This window comes from Embiotoca jacksoni, unplaced genomic scaffold (genome assembly GCF_022577435.1).
Source record: "Embiotoca jacksoni isolate LCO1_2020_lvr unplaced genomic scaffold, fEmbJac1.0.p SCAF_16, whole genome shotgun sequence".
Lineage (NCBI taxonomy): Eukaryota > Metazoa > Chordata > Actinopteri > Embiotocidae > Embiotoca > Embiotoca jacksoni.
The window spans coordinates 14,603,926-14,620,527 of NW_027185296.1; the positions used below are offsets into that span (position 1 = coordinate 14,603,926).

General features: G+C 39.2%; 1 protein-coding gene across 7 annotated transcripts in view; it reads left to right on the top strand.

Moving 5' to 3' along the window:
• mcf2l2 (MCF.2 cell line derived transforming sequence-like 2) overlaps positions 1-16,602 on the top strand; it is a 102,836-nt gene that overhangs the window by 60,719 nt on the left and 25,515 nt on the right. For all 7 annotated transcript variants that reach the window (XM_069151063.1, XM_069151069.1, XM_069151064.1 and 4 more), the window contains 10 exons: positions 221-287; positions 1,766-1,881; positions 2,070-2,139; positions 5,007-5,099; positions 5,226-5,318; positions 5,673-5,792; positions 8,042-8,122; positions 9,079-9,219; positions 11,422-11,514; positions 13,027-13,105. In XM_069151063.1, the coding sequence (XP_069007164.1) occupies positions 221-287; positions 1,766-1,881; positions 2,070-2,139; positions 5,007-5,099; positions 5,226-5,318; positions 5,673-5,792; positions 8,042-8,122; positions 9,079-9,219; positions 11,422-11,514; positions 13,027-13,105 (953 nt within the window). The remainder of the gene's footprint in view (positions 1-220; positions 288-1,765; positions 1,882-2,069; positions 2,140-5,006; positions 5,100-5,225; positions 5,319-5,672; positions 5,793-8,041; positions 8,123-9,078; positions 9,220-11,421; positions 11,515-13,026; positions 13,106-16,602) is intronic.

The following is a 16,602-nucleotide window of genomic DNA, read 5'->3' on the forward strand; positions in this document are numbered from 1 at the left end:
CGACCATCAACCTGTTCTTGGCTTCACACTTGAATGTTAAATAGGAACTCTATCTTGTAACATGCAGAGCATGTGGCTGATTTGAAATAATACTACAAGTTCAGATATTTGGCTCACATTTACAAAGGTGAATCCATGAAATCCTTCCTCTTCTTTGTGACTTCAGATCTGTAACTGAAGGGGCCAGAGGGTTTAATTATGATGTCCTTATTCTCTGCAGACACATCATGACTGAACTCATTGAAACAGAGCGGCTGTATGTGGAGGAACTGCAGAGCATCATGGAGGTACAGTATGTCTTCTGGCTAGAGGATGTCTTAGCTTTACTTCGACTGACCCTGCTCTATATATTTAATATAATAATATAAGATATATATTTAAGAATATATATCCTGCTGCAAACAGTCCTATATGCTCTTAAGACTTCTTTTGAATGTTTGACAAATACTTTTAATTCACACATTAAAGGATAATTCTGGTTTCATAGCACTTGATTCTTGTTTTGGTCAGAAGCTTTCGTTTAACATTCCCTCAGTTTCTGTAACTCTGCAACAACAGTGGCATCAAACTTTGGGAAGTAATACTAGATTTGGTTTGACTGTATCGGTACAACCATCTGGCTAAATGTGTGAAACACAGGAGCTGATGATGATCAAGAAACCAAGTTTGTAACACTCACCGCAAAACGTAAAATAGTCACGCTGGTCCACTACTGCAAAACGTAAAACAGACACGCTTTGTGCTGTCTAGGCGTGAAAGTCACACGTTTTCTTGTAGTGCACAAAAATGAAACCTACTAATTGCATTCAGCCATTTGATTTATAGGAAAATGAAACTTAAAGCTAAACCACGTGGCAGCTTATTCATGCCACCATGCCACCTCTCCACCCTCCTAATTGTCCTAATTCTTTGGTGGGCAGCACGGTGGTGCAGTGGTTAGCACTGTCACCTCACAGCAAAAAGGTTCCGGGTTCAAATCCGGTCCTGGGCCTTTCTGTGCGGAGTTTGCATGTTCTCCCTGTGCTTGCGTGGGTTCTCTCCGGGTTCTCCGGCTTCCTCCCATCATCCAAAAACATGCACCTCAGGTCAGGTTACCTGGCGCCGCGCTAGTGGCAGCCTGCTGCAGCATCTCCCCCCTGAGAGCCCCCCTGCTGTAGTGAAGACATTTCCCCTCAGGGATTAATAAAGTGAATAAAATAAAAAAAATAAAAATTAATAACACCATTCTGATGTGAGATTTAAATGCGTGTAAGTTTCATGCTTACAAAACATAAAACTGTCACACCATGAGAGGTCAAAATTGTCTATTTCTGTAGTGTCTATCAAACGTTTTTCTGTAGTGGACAAGTGTGTCTATTTTACGTTCTTCTGTAGTGGACAGGCGTGACTATTATACACTTTACCGTGATACTGGGCTACAGAAGTGCATTGCTAGCCTTTAAGTTTGATCTGTACAAAAGGCCGGTCTTATCTGTTACTTTATTAGTGTAGTTGCACAATACGTTATTATGAGTGCACACGACTGTGATAGCACTAGTTGATTAAATAAAACATAGCATGGTGTGGAAGTGTATATTCGTCTATATTAATTCTCTTTGTCTATCGCTGTCCATCTGTGGAATGAGTTTCACCCGACAGAGATTAGAAATCGTCCTTTCTAAATAACTGTCCTGCTTTGCATCCTGGACTAATTTTGACATAAGCTTCTGTTTTCCTTCTCGGTTGTGTCTTCGTTGTGTCCTCCCGGTCACCCGATGCTCCCCAGGGTTATTTTGCTGAGCTGAATAACTCTGAGCTCAGCCACCTCATCCCCCCATCACTGGAGAACAAAAAGGATGTGCTGTTCGGCAACCTGCCCGAGATCTACGAGTTTCACAACAGGTGGGTGGAGTGCATGTCTTACATTGTCCTGCGATATACTCTGATATCTAATATCAGGAACAAACAAGATTGTACTCATGATGTCCAAGTTGTTGAATTTGCTTACTTGTGTTAGATGAGCTCACCATGGAACAATTACTTTTATTATGTGTGTTGTGTTCTCATTAATTGTTCATTATTACCTGCAGGACTTTTCTGATGGAGCTGGAGAACTGTGCAGAGAAACCAGAGCTGATAGGAACCTGTTTTCTGAAAAGGGTGAGTAGTCCACAAACTGTGTTGGAAAGTAACTAAATACATGAACTAGGTTCATTTTTCAGATGTCTATACTTTACATTACTGGTTCCCTTATGCTACATTCTCCAAGATATGAAGTGCATTATCCTTCAGTATAATATATATATATATATATATATATATATATATATATATATATATATATATATATATATATATATATATATATAATATGTATTCAATACATATCAGGAGAACTTTTATATTTTGATATTTTTTATTTTGCCACATCTGAGAAACAACAAGTTAGTGACTGAGTCTGTGCTTTAGTGTAAACAGTTATAAACAACATTTAGGCACTCATTGACAAATTACAGATTTTGTTCATATTGAATGATTCGCTGGGATTTGAAAAGCGAAAGTGTCATCAGGAATCGTTAACTGAGTATCAGAGGGGTAAAATAGTTTTACTCCTCAAACCTTGAGGTATAGAGATCTGAAAATGACACGAACTGTCAGGTATAACTCAGGAGGTCCAAAAGCAAGACAACGGAGGCTGATGCCCCGAGCAAACAAAAGGTTTTATTAACAAACAACTAGAACTTTATTACAAAGGCAGAAGACAAAAAAAATAAGGTGAGCTTCCAGTACCGAGTCAAAAAAAACAAAAAAAAAACAAATCCAGAAAACACACTGTAACTCTGGCACTGTGACTCTAAAGCTGGCAGGGGAGGCAGTAAACCTTATGAGATAAACTGAGAGAGGCTAGAGATGGAGACTGTTCAGTGTTTAGGTTTAGGGCTGGTACTTTGCATCCTTGAATTTAACAGATACACTCACAAGCAAACACATGAATACTGATTTATTTGTGTTTAAAAACGAAGCATCTGCAGCGACTCTTGAGAGCGGAGAAAGACTCAGGCTGTCAATCATGAAACCTGGTGAGGGTTGATGAGGAGGCAGCAGACTGCATCTTCTGAGGGTGCTTCAAATGTGTCAAATACCCTGAAGGGGTTTCTGCACCGGGATGCTCATAAGCAAGGGAAATCAGATTTCTTATCCAGTGGGCCGATGCAGCTTTGAAAGGTCCACACAGGACCCGAAGGCTCTCTGAGGACACGAGGTGTGAAGCCTCTCAGCCTCTGCAGTTAGGTTAAGTAGATGATAGGGGGTCTAAATATTCTTTGCAAAGGCCTCAGGCTGAAAAGCTGGAGGTGCGGTGGAGGTCAGCGGTTTCTGAGACAACTTAACCTACTGCCAATGTGCACAGAGAAGGAAGAGGATGAAGATATAACGCTGATGAGTAACTGCTTCAAGTTTAATCAATTCCTGAGTTCCACCCATGTTCGTGATAAGTGTTCTGGATGCGTCTGCAGTTTCTCCGTGGACATCACCAGAGGGAAAACAACACATTTAGTCTCAAACTCTGTAAATCTTCAATGGAGAGTCCCACAATGTTCAGGAGGGCTGAGACATGAAGCAACCAGCCTGGAAAGGTTCTGAGTGATGTTTGTGTTTCTGCCCAACTCCTTGCGACTTCTTTCTGTTTCCCAATCATTTTTGTTACAAACTTTGATAAAGCGATGACATTTGAACCAGTTACTCTTTACTGTTATACCTTTCTCCTGCTCCCTATACGTCATGGTGCTGAGCTCCGAGAGGAGTTCTAGGAACTTATTGATTTACTCTCATAGGTGGAGGAACCATTCTTTCTCTGTCCCCAAAACAAGAGAGAGCCCATAAGCTCACTCACCTGTATTGTGTAAGAAATAGTCAAAAAGAAAAGAGAAGTCAAAGGTCAAGACTCGACAGTGGTACAGAAGAAGGAAGATAAACAGAATGAAAACAATCTGAAGTTACCAGGAGGGAACAGGAGCTGCAGGGACAGGTAGCACATACTCACCTGAGGAGGTGTTTCTGAGAACAGACCATCTGCACAGATGACTGCAGGGAAGCCACTGAATTCATTCCCAGGACAAAGAGATGCTTTAGAGCGGGGGTGTCAAACTCATTTTAGTGAAGGGGCCACATACTGCCCACTTTGATCTCAAGTGGGCCAGACCAGTAAAATCATAGCATAATAACGCATACATAACGACAATATTTCTCTTTGTTTAAATCATTGGTGAAGGTTTTTGGATGATAAACCCTGTTTTAAGGTCTTTCTACAATAAATTAGAAACAGAAAGACCAAAAACTCAGACATCAGCCCATTTACGCTGTTTTTGAAGCAATTACTGGATCGATTAAAAAAAATAACAAAACGTTTGTACTCATAAACCTCCATTTTCTCATAGAAATGCAATTTATGTCTTTCTGTAATTTTCACACTTAGCAAAGTCATCCGGCGGGCCGAGCTGGATCCCCTGGCGGGCCGGATCCGGCCCGCGGGCCGTATGTTTGACACCCCTGCTTTAGAGGATCGCAGAGATGTGAAAAGCTAAAGGTTCTCCTCTCTCTCCCCAACCACCAAACCTTTCCTCAGACCCACTGGCTGCTGTACTTCAGCTGTCTGAAAAACACCAGAACCACGTGACTGAAAGGAACATTGCAAATAAAGAGAGAGTCAGCAGCCACACTACTTAAAGTCAGGCTGCACCCAGTACGTTTGCACTTGGAGTTCTTTTGTTAAATAGGAGCTCAGAATGTGAAGGTTTCTGTCATGTCAGGGCTTGTTGATATGGTGATATGCTGGAGGCAGAACGTGCAGACCTCCTGCATCATTCAGACACTCATAGCGTGTTCATACCTGACTCAACAAATTAGGAATATGAAAACTTATTTTACAAGAAACTATGAAGCCATATACTACATAAACAGATAGATGATGGTGGGATCTTTTGAGCAAACACAGAAGCTCCTTTCACTCGTTTTGTGTCTGTTTTCAGAAAGAAGAGCTGCAGGTGTATGAGAAGTACTGTCAGAATAAACCCCGCTCTGAACTACTCTGGAGACAGTGTGGAGACAGTCTGTTCTTTCAGGTAACACACACACAATCATGATATATATAATCATATATAATATATAACTAAAGGTCACAGCAGCTCTGACAGTGTATCTGTCATGTGTCCTTCTTCATGGAGAGAGTTTGGTGTTTGTGCCGACAGGAATGCCAGAAAAAACTGGACCACAAACTGTCTCTGGATGCCTACCTGCTGAAGCCTGTGCAGAGGATCACCAAATACCAGCTCATGCTGAAGGTACACACACACACACACACACACACACACACACACACACACACACACACACACACACACACACACACACACACACACACACACTGCACATTAAACTCCTGTCATAACATGACAAGTCGTCATTCAGACATCAGTAAAATGTATGCAAATATTTCATGACTAATCTGTCAGCACAGTGATGACAGGATATGATTTTGTGAGGACATTCATGTTGTATGTAATATTAAATAACCAGGAAACAACTAAACTACATTTCACTGTAATTTAACAGCTTATTAAAAGTAGTTCCTGGGGATGCCAGAAGAGGTTTGTGTTCTTCATTTCATCCCCGTCTTCCTCCTTTCTGTGCAACAGGAGATGTTAAAATGCAGTAAAGGTCAGATGGCTGAGTTGGAGGAGGCTTTAGCCACCATGCTGGACATCATCAAGTCTGTCAACGACTCCATGCACCAGATAGCCATCACTGGCTTTCAGGTGACTGACATCATCTCTCCATTAAACATATCCACCATGTTCACATGCTCTCAGCATTACATCATTAGAGGGGTGTGCGTGTGTGGGAGGGGGTGGGGGAGAGGGTGGGAGTGAGGGAGAGGGGTGCGGCAGTCAGTCAGTCAGTTAATCAGTCAGTCAGTTAATCAGTCAGTCAAAATTCGAAAACATTTTGCAACAGAAGGAATTTTACATGAAAGAGAAATTCAGAAAGCTGACTCTCACCTGAGAAGTTTTTCTTTTCCTGCTAAAGGGTCAAAAGGGTGAACTTTTATAAAGATATGACATCAGTGGATCGTTTTTTTGAGTAAATCCTTGTAACAGTTCATGTTCCTGGTGGTTTTGATGAAGCTGCTTGTGTAGGTGCTCCATCAAAGGGATGTATTTTTACCTTTTCATCACATGGTTGTAATTTTACAGCTCTCAGCTTCTTCTGTGTTTCTACTTCAGTAAAAGTGAAGGAATTTATAGCATGGGTTTTATCTCCTGACTTCAAACAGAGCTGAAGTGGCTCAGTGATCACAGTGGGTAAAAGTGTGTTAATAACTCAGCTTTTAGTACAATACTTTTCTTTAACCTTGGATACTTGTGTTGGGTATTTTGGTTTCAGTTGCGGGTTTTCTCATCAGATGGTCCCATGTTTTCTTAAATTTCATCCCCATTTTAAAGTTAGTCCATGCAGCTGCATTGGAAATACCAAAGAATACCAGTGTTCTTTCTTCCTAAAAAAAATACATATAAAATGAATACGTTTACCGTGTTGAAGGTGTCTGACAGTAGACAGTATAAGAATTGTACAATTCATTTCATATGAATGTATTTAATTGTTAGTCTGTTAGACGCTGCTGTTTTTGCTGTCATTAGTGAGGACTTCATTCTTTTCAGACACAACTCCATGATCTTAATGATTGTATAAATATATTGTATGTGTATATACAGTATATGTTGTGTTGGGTCAAATATTTAGTACACTTTTGTTCCTAACAATCCATCAAAATAACTGCAAGCCTAAAACAGGATGCAGATAATCAACTACCCAACCGTTACGTGATCCTCTTGCTAGAAGCTCCAGCAGCTGGACTGGTTCTACGTTAATAAATCATCAATATTGAGGAGTAGTTTGGAGTTCAGGAAGTTAATGTGTTGTTCACTACTAACAATTCAAGCATTTGTTATTGGTCTTTAATCTCAAAGACTTTTTATCCCCTCCAAGAGTGTATGTAAACCAAATAGTTATAGTTATGATGTTAACATAGCACTATTATATGTATATTCATATATATATATATATATATATATATATATATATATATATATATATATATATATATATATATATATATATATAAATATATATATTCTATATGTTACACTCTTGGTGTAGTTTGGATCTGTTTGGTTGCATAATAGCAAACACTCTGGGATCAAAGGATCTAAGTATCATACGTTTGATTTGACTTCATAATGAACATATGACACATTCACCTCTGTTATCAGAATAATCCAGAATAAATCGTATGTGCCTTCCATCGTTACACATCAATGTTACATTATATAATACAACTTGGTTTAGGTCAGTGAGATGCTGTGGTCTTTGTTGGAAAGACAAATATCTTTATGCTGGTTGTAAATGTGAAACAATCTAAATTTATCCCTAAAGTCCAGTATTAAGTAGGCTCATCCATCATCTTAAACCCAGACTAGAACCCTCATGTCCTGACTTCTTCCTCGAAATGTATTCTAGTCACTCAGCTGCTAGAAGCCGTCCCAGATTCATGAGCTGCAGCCGGTTCTTCACTTCAGCAAACGTACTCAGATAACGTTTTACAGATGGAAGCATTTCAATATAGATTAAAATGTATCTTTTATGGACTCCCTCCATGATCTACAACAACCACTGAGCTGAAATGGGACTGTGCAGACAAAATGCTGACCTACAAACTGCTACAACTATAGGTCTCACTGACTGTTGATGTTCTCTGACTGTTGATGTTCTCTGACTGACTGTTGATGTTCTCTGACTGTTGATGTTCTCTGACTGACTGTTGATGTTCTCTGACTGACTGTTGATGTTCTCTGACTGACTGTTGATGTTCTCTGACTGTTGATGTTCTCTGACTGTTGATGTTCTCTGACTGACTGTTGATGTTCTCTGACTGACTGTTGATGTTCTCTGACTGTTGATGTTCTCTGACTGTTGATGTTCTCTGACTGACTGTTGATGTTCTCAGGGGAACCTGAGTGAACTGGGGAAGCTGCTGATGCAGGGATCCTTCAACGTGTGGACCGAGCACAAAAAAGGACACAGCAAGGTAAGCTAAACTGACCTTGTTTAAGAAATCCACCTGCAGCCATCGTTCCCTTGTAATACTGTACCGTTGTGCCTCAGGTGTGCAGCAGAACCTTTCTAACAAAGTATTATTGTGTTAACTCCTCAGGGGGCTGTGCATGATTGCACTGTAAAACCCTTTGTGGAAAGTACATCAGTTGTATCCAAATCAAGAAGTTCAATACATCAAGTTTTGTTCACCAAAAGATAGAAGAGTCACTTCATCACTGATACAGAATCTGCAAAATAAAGAAATTGAGGCTTCAATCTCAGAGTCGTGTCTCCGAAGCAACGTTTCTGAGGATGTTTTGGCCAAATGCTTTTAGTGGGCTGAAATTTACAAGCATGTCACAGTCTCAGACTGTCGCTCATAACCAATCAGAAACCAGTGTCGGGTCAACTGAGATGAGCCTGAAGTCAAGCTTCATTGTTCTGAATGTATTTGCAGTGGTAGTAGAGTGTCTGGTTAAAGCAGCAGCTTCAATAGTTGTAACATGAACCTGAGGTCTCCGTCCAGCAGACCGATCCCCAACGACTCCCTGAGAACCGTGAACCCTCCCGTTAGTCACACCGTGGATTCTGGTCCTGTAACACCAGGACAGTAAAAAGTCCTTCTTAGTGATGAATCCAAGTTAAAGATTAATGGTGACAAGAGGGTTCAAGAAGGTGATGTTACTGGCACCTTTCAAAATACGGAGCATTTCATGTTCTTCCTGAAAATCATTACAGTAAAAATCCTTTGGTTTGTGACTGTCTACAGCAGAGATCAGAGGGAAATAGCTCAGAGATTATTCATATCTATTCTTATTTACCTCAGGAATACTAGAGAGGAATCACACTTAGTTTCTCACTGTTACACTGATTCTGTGAATGTGAATGCGGTGGTTGAGCTGTGGAGTGATGAATGAACAGAACGACTGACAGCTCACCTCACTTCAGGTGAAGGACCTGGCCCGCTTCAAGCCCATGCAGAGACACCTGTTCCTGTACGACAAGGTGCTGCTGTTCTGTAAGAAACGAGAGGAGACCACCGATGGACACGACAAGACGCCGTCCTACAGCTTCAAACACTCGCTCAAGGTCAGACACATGCTGATGTAAACTTCTAACTAACACAGCGGTCTACGTTGAACCCAACACAGCTGTTGACTGACTGTTTCTCTGTGAAGTCTGGTGTCACGCCTTCTTCAGGCGTGAGGATATTTTATAGTTTGTGTACACGGGTGCATGCACCAGTGTTGTAATGAGTTGTTGTCATGATTTCTGACTGACATTGCCAAAAGATTATCAGAGACTTCTTGACAGGTGTTTTTCAACAGGTTTTTCATAGAATTATTATGAATTAAAAAACAAAAGACCAAACGGATTGAGACATTTGGACGACAGAGTTATGATCACATCAAAGAAAAATAAATAAGAGGAGGATTTTTTTTTTTTTGCTTTTGAGAAGAAAATCCAAATTTCAAGAATAAAGTCAGAAACACAATTTTAAGAAAAAGTCAAAATTTGGAGAATAAAGTCGAAGTATTGAGAAGGAAGCATGTTTGGACGTCTATGATGTCAGCGCCTGCCTTCAGAGTCAAATAACTTCATCACAAATAACTTCATCACTTGTCTTCTTGTGTCTTTTAATACAACATATCCCATTTGTATTTTGTACAATAATGGAATGTAAAAGTTTATTTTTTTTTAATTGATGGTATTGTGTGTAAATTCATATATTTCCCTATTGTATTTTTACAAATCAGATTTGCAGACTGGGGGCAGACCAGCAACACATTAGTCTTGACATAGAGTACAGACCTTCTATCATGGACCTGATAACATGTCTGAATATGTGTTGATCTGATCCGGGGCTCTGTGGCCTCAGCTTTAAGCTCCTCCTCCTTCATGCTATTGGCTGCTCGTATACAGTCAGGAGTCCATAGTTCTGTTCCTGTATATTGTTGTGATGTTAAAGTCCTTAGAGCAGTGATATTAGTCATTTACTGACTCATAGTTGATTAGACTCACTTGTTAACAAATCATCACCTGCTCACTTCTAGATAACCCTCACCACATTAACGAAATATACTTCCTGTTTCTCATGAAATGAAAACAAATGCTGGTTGTTACAAGCAGTGGACTGACCTTTTCTATCGAAACTCCAGGGTTTCTATATATCATGATACATATGCAGTACTCAGCTTCAGTTCCCATCGATATCAATAACCACGAATAAAAATCCAAGGGAAGTCAAGTATAAAAAAAAACCCAGCATGATTCGTAGTTGTAGATGAGTCCTTTTTATGTTTTAGAAATATAATTTAGCATATTGCATTCACAAATACCTGAAATAATTAAAAAACCTAAGTGGTACTTCTCCACTTAGTCTTATTGGTTGGGGAACTTGAATTAAATGAAACTGTAGTTTTCAGAAGTAGTGCTTTATTTTGGAGAACTATATTCATCAGTGGATTAATACACACCTGGTGCTTCGGTGTTTCCTGTATGAAGGATTGATAAATAAAGAGGTGTGTGTGTGTGTGCTGAAAGAACATGCAACCTTTTAAAGCACCCACCAATATGACATCAATGTGTTCAACGTACAGACCGTACGTGTTCGAGGAGATGCAGCAGGATGGAATACTAACATTTAGGAAACCATCAATTCTTTACATACAATACTATTTATTATAAAGTTATTTCAGATTCTTTTAGTTCGTTTTTTTATGTATAGACTAATTCATACCAAATCTCCTTTTCGATAAGAATATATAAACAATCAATACCATTAGAACAACGATTAAACAGTTTATCGACAAGGTTTTGACAAATAAAAGTGGAGGCTGTGGCTCTCTCTGGTGGCCGGTGCAGGTACTAGCAGAGTGTGAGATGTCCACAGACAGAGCAGTGGAAGACTTGCTGTGCCTGCAGGTGGGTGATAATACATATCGTCCACCACCGTTGTCCTCGTCGCCTTGAGGAAATGTGAGACAAAGGTCCAGTTCCTGAGCGCAGAGCAAAGATGGGAAGAGAAAAGATCCCAGTTTGTCTTTTCATGAGAATTTCTGACAATAAAGAAAATACACAAGACTCACACTTTAAAATGTTGGTGTCTGAACGGGCATCATACTTTCTGATTAGACCTTTCTGGCATACGCGATGCATCTGGTGCATCACTGAACAACACATTCACGCCTTTTTAGTGATTGCTGATCATAGTTTTTACAGTCTAATGAATATTCATCTGAAATAGTCTGGTTCACCAACGTCTCTGTGTCTCGTCCTGTTTCTGTCCAGATGAGCGCTGTGGGGATCACAGAGAACGTCAAAGGTGACAGCAAGAAGTTTGAGGTTTGGTACAACGGCAGAGAGGAAGTTTATATCATCCAGGTACGTTGGTGCAACGTTTCCGCCCTGCTTTACATTCACCTCCAATCACATGACTTGTTCCTATGGGATGATGTCACATTCACGTGAACGCCATATCTCGGAAGTTTGGAGGGAATTTCTTCAAATTTGCCTTAAATATTCACTCGGTCCCAAGGATGAGCAGACTTGATTTTGGGGGTCGAAAGTCAAAGGTCGTGGCAACTGTGACCTCGTGAAGCATGTTTGTGGCCATAAGTCAAATATCTATTAGAATCCAAAGGTGAACTTTTAACTTCACTTTTAAATAGAAGAGCTTTCAGAAGCCTTTGTGGCCTTTCATTCTCCATCCTGATTCAGGAAGAGAAGAGGAGATCAGGATATTCTCTGCTGTTGCATTGAGGATGTGTGAAACCTCCCTGTTTGTGTAGCTTCTATTCGGAGCATCGTCGACTGGATTGTTGAGATTAAACGAGTTGTTCCGTCATTCAGCTGCTCAACCTACAAACAAATCTGGTCATCACTTTTTAGATTTTTTTTTTTGTATTGTTCCACCAAAGAAACACTTCCACTCCAAACTTCTCAGAAGGTTTCATCTTCAGTTAGAGGCCACAATAGATTTTCTTTTTTTTTTTTTTTAAAAAAGGAGAGATTAGCTACATTTCATTTAGCTGACACTTTTATCCAAAGCGACTTACAACACACCGATGGTTCACCATCAGGAGCAATTTTAGGGTTCGGTGTCTTGCTCAAGGACACTTAGGCATGTGGACAGGAGGAGCTGGGGATTGAACCACCAACCTCAGATTCACATCTACAATTCATCAGAACATGATTGCGTTTCCAGATTCTTCTACTTCTTTAATCCAACAATGATCTCACAACCTGTCTGATATTTCTGGTGACCGTTGGCTGGGTCCTGATCCTGAGGTTGAAGGCCACAAGTACAATTATTATCAACCTGTACATAAAGTACAAAAACCTGCTCAACCAGCTGCAGTAGCTTGTCTGATATTGATAATCAGTGAACAAACTGTTAAATGTATAATAAGAAGAATAATTTTAGTCTATTTACTGCTTATATTTATTCTGTACTTCAGCCTCACTTTGAATGTGAGACTTTTAATGACATATTGTGTCATGCTTTGTATGTATGTATGCATGTTTACATTTGGAGTGCAATAGTCTGGTGTTATTAATTAGAATACATTCACTTCACTTTACCCCCAAAATTACTACTTAAAACACCTGATGTATTTATAATATAAAATCTAATCTTTAGTGAAGTTTGTCATTCGGAGATGTTGATAGACTTCCATAGCCATCCTCTGGGGGGCAGTGTTGCACCACACACTCACTCAGATACACTTCTGATGCTAATGTGTGTATGTGCCTGAATAACCTTTGAAAATGTGTGTGTGTGTGTGTGTGTGTGTGTGTGTGTGTGTGTGTGTGTGTGTGTGTGTGTGTGTGTGTGTGTGTGTGTGTGTGTGTGTGTGTGTGTGTGTGTGTGTGTGTGTGTGTTTTCCTCCCCAGGCTCCCTCCATGGATGTGAAGACCATGTGGGTGTCAGAGATCCGGAAAGTTCTTACAGGGCAACTGGAAGCATGCAGAGGTTTGTACACACACACACACACACACACACACACACACACACACACACACACACACACACACACACACACACTCTCTCTTCTTCTGTGGTTTGTTCATTTCACAGCTTCCTTCTACTTGCAGATGAAGTAAACACTCATGTCTGCATGACTCAGTTTGTTGGACCAGTATGTAATAGTTTCCTGGTGTGTCGCCTACATTTCGTGCGAATATATTACATGTGTTTATTACATGTTTATATTACATGTATATGTTACATGTGTTTATTACATGTTTATATTACATGTATATGTTACATGTGTTTATGACATGTTTATATTACATGTATATATTACATGTGTTTATTACATGTTTATATTACATGTATATGTTACATGTGTTTATGACATGTTTATATTACATGTATATGTTACATGTGTTTATTACATGTTTATATTACATGTATATGTTACATGTGTTTATTACATGTTTATATTACATGTATATATTACATGTGTTTATTACATGTTTATATTACATGTATATGTTACATGTGTTTATTACATGTTTATATTACATGTATATATTACATGTGTTTATTACATGTTTATGTTACATGTATATGTTACATGTGTTTATTACATGTTTATATTACATGTATCTGTTACATGTGTTTATTACATGTTTATATTACATGTATATGTTACATGTGTTTATTACATGTTTATATTACATGTATATATTACATGTGTTTATTACATGTTTATATTACATGTATATGTTACATGTATATGTTACATGTGTTTATTACATGTTTATATTACATGTATATATTACATGTGTTTATTACATGTTTATATTACATGTATATGTTACATGTGTTTATTACATGTTTATATTACATGTATATATTACATGTGTTTATTACATGTTTATATTACATGTATATGTTACATGTGTTTATTACATACATACATATATACCTATATATGTGTATATATCTATATATACACATAGGCTTCGGCTTTGGGAGATTGTTTTTGACATTTTTAATTCATTTCTGACATTTTATAAACTAAACAATTATAAATTAATAAGAATAACAACCAATAAATTAATCAATAGTATTTATTAAAAATGTACGATATGTATTATTAACGCACACCAAATGCTTAAACACATATACCCCCCACCCCCCTCCCTCTCAGTGTATCTGCTCCTCTCAGTCCAGAAGCATCAGCGCTCCAGTTCTACTCTGTGGTCCTGACCGACAGCAGAGACACTCTGTGAGCTGCGCTCGGTCCGACTGACAACTTGTCTGTGAGTGTGTGAAGGTGTCTGGTTACCTGTGTGTGTGTGTGTGTGTGTGTGTGTGTGTGTGTGTGTGTGTGTGTGTGTGTGTGTGTGTGTGTGTGTGTGTGTGTGAGCAGATTGACTAAAAGCGCAGCAGCCCTGTCATGAAGTCTGGAGAGCAGAGGCTGCAGGCTCTGACGGTCCTGTGTGTGTGTTGTGTGTGTGTGTGTGTGTGTGTGTGTGTGTGTGTGTGTGTGTGTGTGTGTGTGTGTGTGTGTGTGTGTGTGTGTGTGTGTGTGGAGAGTCAGAGGGAGGGGATGAAATTGGTCCTAGAAAAGGAGAGGCAGGAGATTGAGAGTGATGGGAAGGGGAGAGGAGGGAGGTGGGATGATGTGTAGAGACATAAAAACCTTCAGGATGGAGACTATTTCATCCATTTAGATTCTTACTGTAAATATGATCAGTAAAGAGGATCAAATAAGATCTATCAAGGAGACTAAGGAACACTTGTGGATGATTAGTGTTAATGGTGAAATCAAAACTCTTTCTGACTGCAAAACAAGTCTCTCCAGCATGAAGGCCGCCATGTTTAGTGTTCAGTGATGATGACGAGGCTTCATGAGCAGAATCTCAGAGGATCCAGTACGAGGTGTAAACACAGTTCATCTGCACTACAGTAACCAACAAGTGACGGTTGGTTCTGGGACGAATCTCACAGGCTGCTTTTATATCATTTTATAGAAATATAGTTTTATAGATATCGTTTCAAAAAGAAGTAAAAACTGAAGCTTAAGTTTTAAAATGTTTTTTTTTTTCATGATGCAGTTGTTGTGAACTTAATTTGTTTCGTCAGACCCAGTGAGGGTTGTAGTCTGCAGTCTGTAACCTGGTGTTACTGTCTGTAAGATGTTTGAAGAGCTAATCGTTGCTAATAATGAAAATATAGAATGTTTTGTCTTATATGACGACAGTATCAAATGATAAATTCAACTGCCTTTACTTTAAAAAGTATATTACAGATAGAAGTGATTGCATCGTGATCTCACTGCTGGAAACCGTCTTGTCAGTTGGAGTCAGAGATCTTAAATCTTAGAGCTGAAACACATTAGAAAATATTCTGCAGGTGTTTGTTTATGCAGAAATCACCAGTTGATGAACTTGAAGCACCATCTTTGGAAAGCTGTAAGAAGATTATCCAAGATGAGATCATGTTGGTTGATTGATCTCGGGGAAATTAAGCCATGTAGCAGAATAAATAAAATGGTACGGCAAGAAAACTGTGACAAACAACAAATAGCATACGTATATGAGATAGAACATCCTCAGTGTGCCAAGTAGGCAGTATAAGTACAGAGTATTACAGATGATCGACATGAAGAAGAGGAAGTACATATTGTAAAGCCAGAGCAATGTAGATTTACAGGAAACATTCACCACTATCATGTTTTTCATGTTAACAGGTTTATTGTTTTATTTGTTTTATAGTTAATATTTCAAAAGCTTTTCATAATTTTCCATGTCTGATTCCTGCAGATTTTCTAAACTGATTCCCTTTTAGCCACATTAAGGCTTTTAATATGAAATGATGACATTCACTGCAGATGCTTAATAGTAATAATAAACTGTTAAATGGAAGCAACTCTCACTAATTACTGAATAAAAGCAGGATTTATGTTAGAGAGGAGATCAGCAGAGTTGTAACTGATGGATAATGTACATTTCTGGGGAAATGAACATTATCCTGAATTTATCAAGACAACAGAACAACATTGAGGAAGTGTTGAATGGCACTGTAAACCTCCTCTAATGCCCGGTGGTACAAACCCTCACTCTCAGACTGTCTGCACACACCTCCTTAGAACCAGCCTCTATGAATAAAACATGGCTGCATCCATGATGAAAAAATACCTCCTGTTTGCTGAGTACAATATTTGGAGCATGTGAAATGGTTCCATGCTGAGTCGGCACTTCTGCGACAGGCTCATTGGTTGCTTGAAATAGTAGGTAAGAAGCCAGATCCTTCACAGCTCGGTGTTTCGCTGGGTGAGCAATGCATGTGGCCGCTCCTCCGTCGGCAGTTCTGTTACTACAGATAGATTTATATATAGATTAGTTATCACAGAGCAGGAACTGGACCAGACCAGAACTGTTCATGTTGCATTTATGAAGCCTCTTGTTTAGATGTGGGCTGATATCTGAAGCTGCATCCCCGGTGACCTCCGTGTT